This window comes from Artemia sp. Qi Xiang Cuo, chromosome 13, assembly GCF_049724085.1.
Source record: "Artemia sp. Qi Xiang Cuo chromosome 13, ASM4972408v1, whole genome shotgun sequence".
NCBI classification, from domain to species: domain Eukaryota; kingdom Metazoa; phylum Arthropoda; class Branchiopoda; order Anostraca; family Artemiidae; genus Artemia; species Artemia sp. Qi Xiang Cuo.
This window is the reverse complement of record NC_142806.1, coordinates 31,900,808-31,911,445: the sequence shown is the minus strand read 5'-3', so window position 1 is coordinate 31,911,445 and position 10,638 is coordinate 31,900,808. Positions and strand designations below refer to the sequence as shown.

The window sequence follows — 10,638 nt, the reverse complement described above, 5'->3', positions numbered from 1 at the left end:
ACCCAAAACGAACATAAATTACAATAAAAAGCCGACTCAAAATAAAAACGAGCAAAAATTAACACGGGTTGGGCTCAGAACCCCTATGGCTTCCAAAGGCCAGAACATAATTTGTACTTTACTGACAAAAATACAAATGAATATGCATTGTCAGTTTAATATACATATACTGATATTTAGTAATCAAAATGTTAATATTATTTGATTTATTAAAGTTATAAAAGTAAAAACATTTATATTTTTTCAGTAAAGTGAAAATTATGTTCTGGTCTTGGGAAGGCATAGGGGTTTTGAGCCCAACTTATGTTAATTTCTGCTCATTTTGAGTTTGACTCATTTATTTATTGTTATTTTTGTTCGTTTTGGGTTTCATTTATTTATCGATGCTGATTTGCAGTAGTTTCCCACTTGGTAGATTATCTAGAGCTAGTATAGAAATATATCTATAGAAATGAATTACATTTTTTTGCACAGTTAGCAGAGCACACTGAAGTTGAAGTAGCCTTAAACTTTGACTTGAAACGATATAACTTGACAACTTCTTTCAGAAAAGTGTTACGGACGGTTATTCCGTGTTGATAAGAAAAGAGGGTAAAGGTGCAGTTTAGTTCCTCCTGTAGTGTAGGGCACAGGAGCCCTATGGTGAAGGTGCAGGTTAGTTCTCCCTTGCAAAACAACTTATTTCAGCAGATACAAAAAAGAAGCCCAGTTGCAGCATTCTGAGGGACCCCAAAGTCCAGCACTAGTCCCCGATCCCGCGACTGGCAGTTTACGCTCGTTAAGTTCTGGCTGTATCGGCCACATGTGACCCAGCTAATAGGCTTTTTAGCACGACAGGACTGATAGTGACTGTGAACAGATCAACGACTCCAGGCACAGTGAACAAAATGAATTTTGTTACATCGATTGTACCTGAAGTGATGTAACCGCTGATTTAAAATTGTTGGTGTTGTTAAGCCATGGTATCTGATTTGTATACAGTGTTTTTTCAATGTCGTTATTATTATTTTTTTTTCACTTACTTTTCATATGTATGTGATGAGCAGGAGATGTTTGAACTTCAAACTTTGAAAGTTATACACACATTAGCCCAAATTATTAACACGAAGGAAATGACTATACACGGGATTTTATAGGAACAAAGCGATGTTAAACATAAACACAACTTACGCTTCCCAGGGTCTAGTGGCTTAAAATGAAAATCCTACCTGGTCTGATCGACGGTGAACATAAACACTTTCCGCACGGCCCAAAAATTCTTGTTTTGTCATATTGTTCTTGTATGTTTTTAGCCAACCCTTTAAAAAACCTTACTAAAATCGAGGTTGAACGTGCTTGGTGAAGTGGAATTTTTATTATTATTCTTAATTAGAAAAATCGGCACGCCGTGGCGCGCCGCCGGTCTAATATCGGCGGCACGCCACCAAAAAAATTTCGGCACGCCTAGCGACGCGCCACCACAGATACTGAATCACACATTCGCCACCGTCATTTCAGCGTGGCGCGGCTTCGGGGACTACTCCCACAATCTTCCAGTCAATTCTTTTTATTGGGCTTCTCAATCAGCGCTGTCCTCTCCAACATTCATTTTTTGTAGATGGCAGCTCGATCGTACGTTCAAGAAGTAGAAAAGTAGGAATTTGAAAATCATAAAAAATTGAAAATGATTAGGTCTGCTATATCTCACCAGATAAGAAGGAGTCTCACTAAGGAAGTGGAACAAAGCTGTAAAACTGCAGTCAGACTATCATCTTCAAATGTTTGTGTGAAGAGGTAGCATATATAAATCTATAGTTTAGATGTCCTGACATCCTGTGTCATTTAGACTATCATAACAGAAGGTGACCAAAATTAGGCTAAAAAAATAATTAGGTAGGCCTAGGTCTTATTAGTTTAGATTTTGACGAAATTTTTCATGAGAAGCTGTTTTCTTACTTGGGGTAAATTCTAGTTTAGCTAGTCAACTCTTTGATATCTTGGAAAGGGGTCAGGTTAGGAAAATGAAACTTTCAGGGTTGGGTCTACAGACTAAGGTATTGGTAAATTTTTTGGCAGTTAATGTTATTGACTTTAAAATAAAATGACCATACTAGGGTAAAAAACCAGTATCCAATTGAGCAAAATTATGTAAAACTAAAACCCTCATATTTTGTTACCACAGAGGAATTGAGAAGGATTGGGTATATTAATGAATAGCTAAAAGTCTAAGCTATGCATCAATATGGTTATTATTCAGATTATTTAAGATCAACCATTTGAAAATACTGGTTTATTGACTTACCTGCAGGGACCTCTTTTTGGAAATACCAATTATCTTATTTTGATGTATAGGCTAGGCTATATCCTTTTAGTGTTTCACTTTTATTCATATAGGCTAGCCTATGAACAGAAAGCTGATTTCCTTTTGATTCTAGAAATATAACTTTTATTGCTTGATATTTATTCTATAAATCACAAATATTTAAATATAATTTTCTTTTCAATTGGTTTTCAAAACAGAGACCACAATTTCAATTTATGCTGACAAATCATTGGTGAAAATTTGACCAAGAAGGCAGGGTTCTTGTTACTGCCCTCACATTGCTTCATGTTGTAGTAAAAAGGGGTGGTCCAAAAACCCATTGCTATTTTTCTGGAATGCCAAAGAAAAGTGGTCTTTCCCAAAAGGAGGTCTTTTACCCTACTTGATGCCTTTTTTATGCTCTTTACAAATATAACATATAAAGTTTAAACTTACCTCTTACTTACATCAGATCCCCACCCCCTAATGTGCAAATATATACCCTGAATTGGTAGCCTATAGGCTATGTAGGGGTGGGGGTAAAATACATTTCCAACAAAGTATTTGTTGTATTTGGAAAGAGCATAATAAAATGGCATCAAGTAGTATGTTTACTTTATTTGTAAGCCAATAATATGAACTGTCAAAAATTTACCAAAGTATCCCGGAAAGTTATTTTGAAGTACCTACCTCCACTCCTCCCCCTAGAAGGCAATGACCTTTCATGACCTTATAAAAATCCTGGTAAATTTTTGGTAGTTAATATTATTGACTTACAAATAAAGTAAACATGCTACTTGATGCCTTTTTTTATGCTCATTATGAATATAATAATCATTTTTGTCAGAAATGAGTTTAACCCCTACCCCTATATTTATCAATTCTGGGTAGGCTATACATTTGCACATTAAGGGGGTTGGGGGTAAGGTTTAAATTTACCTCTCATTTATATCAGCAATAAACTTTATCCCCACCTCCCTAATGTTTAAATATATACCCTGAACTGATATATATATATAGGGGTGGGGGTAAAATTCATTTCTAACAAAAATGATTATTATATTTGTAATGAGCATAAAAAAAGGCATTGAGTGGTATGTTTACTTTATTTGTAAGTCAATAATATGAACTGCCAAAAATCTTTGTGTTATGAAAGTGAAACCTTGCAAAATAGGATAGATCTTCTGCTTAAATGAAAGGTAAATTTTGTTTGTTCATATTATTGACATTAAATTTTTTGCACTTCATATTATTTACTTACAAATAAAGTAAACATACCACTTAATGCTTTTTTTTATGCTCTTAATGAATATATTAATCATTTTTGTTGCAAATGAATTTCACCCCCAACCCTATATATACCAATTTAGGGTATATATATTTTCAGGGTATGTGTTCCCCTCTATAGGGTATATATTTACACATTAGGGAGTGGGGGTAAAGTTTAAACAGTAGGCCTACTTATGCATTATATGGGCCCCATGAATGAAGTCAAGTTTGGTTAATGCTAATGAAATAAAACAAAATAGGATGAATATATAATAGTTTAGAAACAAATTTGGGCTATGTATTTGCACATTTGGGGGGGGGGGGGTAAAGTATAGCATATATTAAATATGTAGCCTAACCTAGGTCCCCCCTATACCCCATAAGAAAATCATTTAAATATTATAAACTCTGTAAGAAACTATACTTTGCAATTAATTTAGAAAGCAAATACCTGTTTGACATGTCTAAGTCTGGTTTCCTTATACAGTTTATAGCAGTGGGTGCCCATATTGTGCATAAGTACCATTTAAACTTTTCTCTGATTTGCATCAGAAATAAACTTTCAACCTGTCAAGGTTGAAATTTTGACAGGTTGACCAACCAGGTCAACCTGTCAAGTAGGGAAATTTCTAAGACTTAGAAATCAGAAGGGGGTTAGCATGGAAGCTTGGTAACACCTCCCCAGAGTGTGTCTTTGGCCCTGGATTCCTTGCTGAAAGTTTCATTTTCCTAATTTAACCCCTTTTCAAGATAGCAAAAAGTAGCTAAGGTAGAATTTTACCCTTTCTTGGCAAACAGAGGTAGCCTATTAGGAAAAAAACTGTCAAGAATGAGTCAGTGCTTAAATTATGCCCTAATATGTTGTTTTTAGTGAATAATTATATTTTCATATCTAGGCTAATTTTGCTGGGATGAAAGTGAATACATCACTTGATGTATTTTTTTATGCTCTTTCCCAATTCAATAGTTGCTTCTGGGTGAAATTAGATTTTGAATCCAGAAATGGTCTCAAAACAGCCCATAATAATCAAAAGTTTAAAAACATGTTTAAAATTAACTATCTAGAGAAAAGAATGTCATTTGTAGCTGATTCAGGAATGGCAATTATTATTTTCATTAATCTTAGCAGTAAAATGGTATTTTGAAATCAAATTTGCAGGAATTTTTGAAAATAGCCTAAGACCCCTTGAAAATGACATCAGCATTTTGCTGTGACATCATGGTTATCTCTTTTTAAAAATTACTGCAATTTCTTTCAAAATGACATCTACCAATCTGACTAATAAAAATAAAAATTAACATTTTTGAATCAGTTACAGATGACAATTATCTTCTTACTAGGCAGTTTTTTCAGAAGCATGTTTTAAACTGTTGGTTTCTATGGGCTGTTTTGAACCCTTCCAGCCCAATTAACAGCTCAAAATGTAAATTCCCCAATAATAAATGTAAATACAGATAAATGTGGAAGGGGGCAGGAGGGGAGAGTAGGAAATAATTACAATCTTTCTGTATATAGCATAAAATATTGCTTTCCCATGTCTACCAGCACAGAGGTAGAAAAGGTGAGGCAGGTAATTGTGAACCCTGCCAGGAGGAAGAGGGGCAATTGCTTCTAGGAACTTTGTTTTCAGCAATTTTAAGTGGTAATATTTCTCTTTTTCTGTTTATAAAAAGACTCCAATGTATTTAAACATATGTATCTACTGTATTTATAGGCTACATCAAAGAGCCGTATTGTAGAGGTTGTGATGGCTTGAGCCATGTATAAGATCAAAAGTCACACATAATTTAAATCCATTTGAGCAATAATACCCCCTCTTCTTCCACCCTAATTTTTGTTGTAAATATGTCATTAAGGAGTTATTCAACAAAAATACTGTTCATCACAAATTTTGACAGTTTATTCAAATTTTGTCCAAAATTTTAATTACAATCGCACATTCTTTTTCTTAAGCAGAAAAATCAAAAATTGGGTGATACTAATCAATTTACTATTATTGATATATACAATTTAACAGCAAGAAACTGGGAATTCTAGGGGTTGGTATCCCACATTATATCTTTGTTAGAACTGTCAATGGTTGGACAGAAACAATTATTTATTTTAGGAAGAGCATAGAAAAGTAGGATTTTAAGCTGCATTTAGATTATTGGTAATAATTTAGTGGTTGGCCTCTCTAGACTAAAAAATTTTGAGAACTACCTTAAAAGAAATACAAAATTCTTGCTCAGCCTGTATCATTCCTAAAAGTACTTTGCTTTACTTCTGCCCCCTCACCCCCCTTAATGGTCATGTATATATACCCCAATTGGATATACACAATTAATTTTCCATATTCCCACTCTTTCCTTCACATTAATTTAATAGACCACAAGCAAAATCAATGCATCAAGGAACAGGAAAATTTGGGAAGGATATATAATTTTGGCTACATGTTTAACTATTAAGGGGGAGTGGGGGAATAAAGCAAAGTTATGTGCTCTTAGGAATGATATAAGTAAGTATTTTAGAATTTTCTTAAGTAGTTTTCAGAATTTTATAGTGTTTCCTTCTAGAGAGACCAACCGTTAGGTCAATACATTTTTTAAGTTAACACACAAACCCTAACTCTTTAAAACCTTATAAGTCAAGATTTAGCTAGGCTGTTTTATTAGGCTCAAAACCCTTTCTTTGTACCTCATGAGTGCTGTAGCCTGGTTCTATTGATGAAATTATCATTTTCAGAAAAAAATTTATTGTAAAAGTTAATTAAAGGTCAGTGTCCTTTGATGAGGGAAGAGTTAGATACTTGAAAAACCTTACTAGGTTTAGACCTTACAAACAGTTTAGACTTTGGAAACATTCCTGAAAGTTTATTTTACCTAACTCAAATAATTCCCAAGATGGCCAAAAAACCCTTATGATATCAGTTAAGTGGTTGACCACTACACCACAAAAGGAAATATGCTAGTAAAATAAAAACAGTACCATTAATGCTCTATTGCCTTACCTTAATTTGCACTTTGGAGTAAAATTAAGGTCTATACTGCATCTGTTGTGCTCCATGTTGAAAATTATGGAATTTTGACTATGCTGATGACTCAAAGCTTCTTGGACCAGCCTTTTCATGTGAAGATCATGCCCTTTTACAAAATAATCAGTGGACTGCTTGGTCAATAGGATGAAGCTCAGGTTCTTGAATTCAATGTTGTCAAGCACCATGTCATTTGTTCCAGCAAAATGAATTCTTGTTGCTTTTATTTTCTCTTAGGCCACTCCATCTCCTCTGTAAATAACAAGCAAGATATTGGAGTTACCATTGACAATGAACTGAATTTCAGTACCTATGCCAAGAAGTCTACTGCTGGCACTAGTTCAGCTCTGGGGCTGATTAAGTGTACCCTTTTCACTTGTTCCCTAAAAGTCATCACTCTTCTGTAAACGGGACTTGTTCATCCCAAGCTCAAAGTTGGAATATCTCTAGCCTCCCTGTATTTTAAAAAAGACATAAAAGTTGTGGAAGATATGCAGAGACATGCCATTTGGTCCTAATCCAAGAGCCAGAGAGAGCCACTGACCTATCTTTAATTTTAGGAGAAATTAGAAATAAATTTAAAATATATTGCTCTGGAATTAAAAATTGTTCTAACTTTAATCCATATTGAAGTGTTAGTAATTCATTACAAGTGATAGATTCTTTGGCTATTGTTTCAGCTAAAGGGTTGATTCATTTGATTTTACTACTCTGTATACAAATCTGTCACTTCATTTAGTATTTGAAAAATTGAAAACAGTCATTAAGAAATATTTTCTTTTGTCTAATATCAGATTTTTGAAAATTGATACTTTTAATAAAAAAAAAAAACAATGAACAAATTTTGTTAGAAGTACTATTAGTTCAAGATGTTATAGCTTGGATATGATATGCAATTTATTGGAATTTGTTCTGTTCAATACTTTTATAAGGTTTGATGGTAATTTATATAAACAAATTATTGGCATTCCTATGGGTGGGAATGCTAGTCCATCTATAGCGGACTTGTTTTTAAGTCAATTATGATATGAATATATGATAAATAAAAATAGCCCAAGTAATGTAAAATATTACCTTTCAAATAATAAAAGATATCTAGACGATCTCTTAGTATTAAATTGCATGGTGTTTATTGAGATTTCAAAAAATATTTAGCCATAAGAGTTAATTCTGGAGCCTAGCTATGGGACAGGACACTCTGACCATTTCTTAGATTTAAATATTAATATTCTAGATAATAATAAATTAGTTTTTAAATACCAGTATATAATAAAATGGATGATTTTAATTTTGAAGAAATTAATTTTCTATTCCTCAAAAGTAATATACATTCAAATATTACTTATTTAGCTTATTATTCCCAATTATTTAGGTATGCAAGAATTTGCAGTAATTACACAGATTTTAAAAATAGATGTAAAACGCTTAGCCAAGAACTGGTCTTAAGAGGTTTTTCTGCCAATAAAATTAGTTGGCAATTTAAAAAATTTAGTTTTCTGTATCATGAACGTTTAGGTAAATATAGAAAAAATTATAAAGAAAAACTGAAAAATATTTTTATATAATTTCTCTTCCATTTTTCTTTTTTGGAATTTTGTATTTGTACATTGTTTCCAAACCAGCTTGAAGGACTTTAAATGTATAATTGGTTCCAGATACCAATAAAATGCTTTGTTTTTTTATATCTCACGTCCAAACCATAGTCTTTAATTGTTCCAGATTTTTTTTTGCATTTCATTGACCAATGGGATTTCATTAAGGATAGAACCAATCTTATTTTGTATGTATTTTTTGAATAGTTTTACTAGTATGCATGTATTTCACAAGTTTTACCTAACATAGGGATAGGCCTACCATAAAGATCATTTTGATTCGGTTGAAGGTTTGGTTATACTGTTTTGTCCTAGGTAATTGGATAGATGAGTAAGGTTAAAACCTCATTCAAGTGTGCATTTATCTCAATTGCTGGATTAGGATGACAGTTCTTTTCAGCCAATTTTGTATATGCCTATCCTAGAGCAATACCTGGCCCCATTCGGGGGGGGGGGTCATTGCAATGGTCAAAGTATCAAACCTTATATTCAGAAATAGTGCTGAATGGAGAATTGAACAATGCTGCTCTTTTGTTATTAGAGTATTTAGTTTAGAAGAGAGTATGCACAAGAGTGTAATCACTGCTGTTACAATTATATCCACCCACCCTCCAATGGGGCCAGCTATAGCCCCAGGCTATATACAGAAGTTTGCTGTTTTTTTTTCAAATTGACATCATGGACCAGCTATTGATAAGAAATAGACACAAAAAATAATTATAAACCTTCAAAATTAGTAAATACTTGTATATAGTCTTGGACTTTATCCATCCCATTGGGGCCTGGAGTCAAGAATGGAATTATGACACCAGTAATTTTCATATTTGGGAATATCAGTGAATGATCATTCAAGTTATAAAATTCTTTTTTCTTTCATTGGATTTCTGTCCTATAAGGAGAATTTACACAGGAACAGATCTACTAACCAACTTAGGGTAACATTCTTGATTCTAGGGTAATTACTATCATTGAAAGTAATAGATTTGGGTGAATGAAACTTACACAAATTAATTCACAGCCTTATTATCTCATTTAGTGGGAAATCTAGGGGTTGTACATGACTTTTTTCCTTGAAAAGAGAAACGGGATATTTTAGGGATAATTACCATGCTTGGGGATTTCTTTTGTGGTTTTGGTAGTTCAATTTGAAGTAGTCAAAGAAAGGATTTAATTCTCAGTATTTTACAGACCAATGGATTGGAGATAGCAAGTGCAAGCCAATTTCCCTGGAAATATAAACTTTGGAAATTCACTTGTTAAAAAAATAGGGGAATAAATATTGAAGCTGAAGAATGTTGCCTTTATTTTTTAGCATCTCAAAATGCTGATTTAGTGGCTGTTGACTCTTCTGTTCAACAAAGCTATAGCCGACCAGCTGTTTAATAAATTGAAAATAAAACTGTTGTGAACATTTCGAGAGAGGTGGCACCACTGCCATATCAATGAGTTTGAACCCTCGAATGCAGAAAACGATAAAATGTGGAAAGGCCAGTATTACCTCACAGTAATGGTTTTATGTCTCATAAACTGGGGGTGGGCCAGGTTTACCAAAATTACAATTGTGGCAATTTTTTGGTCAATTAAGTATCTTAACGGGAGTGTAAAAATATTTCTAAAATTAAGTATCTAAAAAGTGGGAGAGCAGGCAACTCGCCCCCCCTTCCCAGGATTAGAACCACCACTGTTGACTCAAAAGCAGTAGCTTTGTCATTTCAATGATGTGTTTAGCCCCTGTCCCTAAATTCTCTGAGGATGAGTTTTTACAAAGCTTAATCTCTTGCTTGCTGCAGTTGTATCAACTTTTGTTGATACTCTGCTGTCTGTTTAATGGTGCCACTGCAATAAAATGTTTAAATAATGATAGACTCACTAATATTTTCCTCCTCTATAGCACATAACAACATTATTTATAGTCATCTAAAAGACAAAATTGAACATTTATAAAACTATGTCATAAAATGTGTCTGCTTTGTCTCATATTATTCATTTTAAGATTATTTATTTTATAAATAGGATTTGTAAAGTAAATATAAAGAAGACTATAAAGTTTAGCTGAAGATCTTTGAGTTGTGCTTGACTCCAAAAAATACTGTGCTATCTAGACCTTTCATTCCCAAGTTAGTTGGGTTAGAGGCATATAGCCAACTAAATTAGCAGGCTTTGAGGTCCTGACACAAGTTCTTTGACTAGTTTGTTTTTCTATAGAAGTGTTAAAGACAGGTTTTGTATATTAGAGTTTGGATTCAGGTTTTAGCTAATTGTCTACCACTTCTAACAAATTGGTGGGATCTTAGTTTTTAAAATATACTACGAATTTATCCACTATGTGGTATTTGAGTGGTGGATTAGGACATTTTCTTTTTAGGTGCAATGGTTTGGTAAATCTAAGGGGGGATTCTAAATCAACATCACCTAGATACTTAGTGGCAATAGGCAGTTTTACTTTAATGGGTTTACAGGCTCAAAAGTAGGAAGTTTTTAT

The 10,638-nt window shown here is 33.3% G+C and overlaps 1 protein-coding gene across 1 annotated transcript in view; it reads left to right on the top strand.

Annotated features, from left to right (window-relative positions):
- Nucleotides 1-1,615: 1,615 nt before the first annotated feature.
- Nucleotides 1,616-10,638, top strand: part of muc (dihydrolipoamide S-acetyltransferase muc) — a 53,896-nt gene continuing 44,873 nt past the window's right edge. Inside the window, exon 1 of the mRNA XM_089098607.1 lies at nt 1,616-1,773. Coding sequence (XP_088954733.1) covers nt 1,664-1,773 — 110 coding nt within the window. The 5' untranslated portion in view covers nt 1,616-1,663. The remainder of the gene's footprint in view (nt 1,774-10,638) is intronic.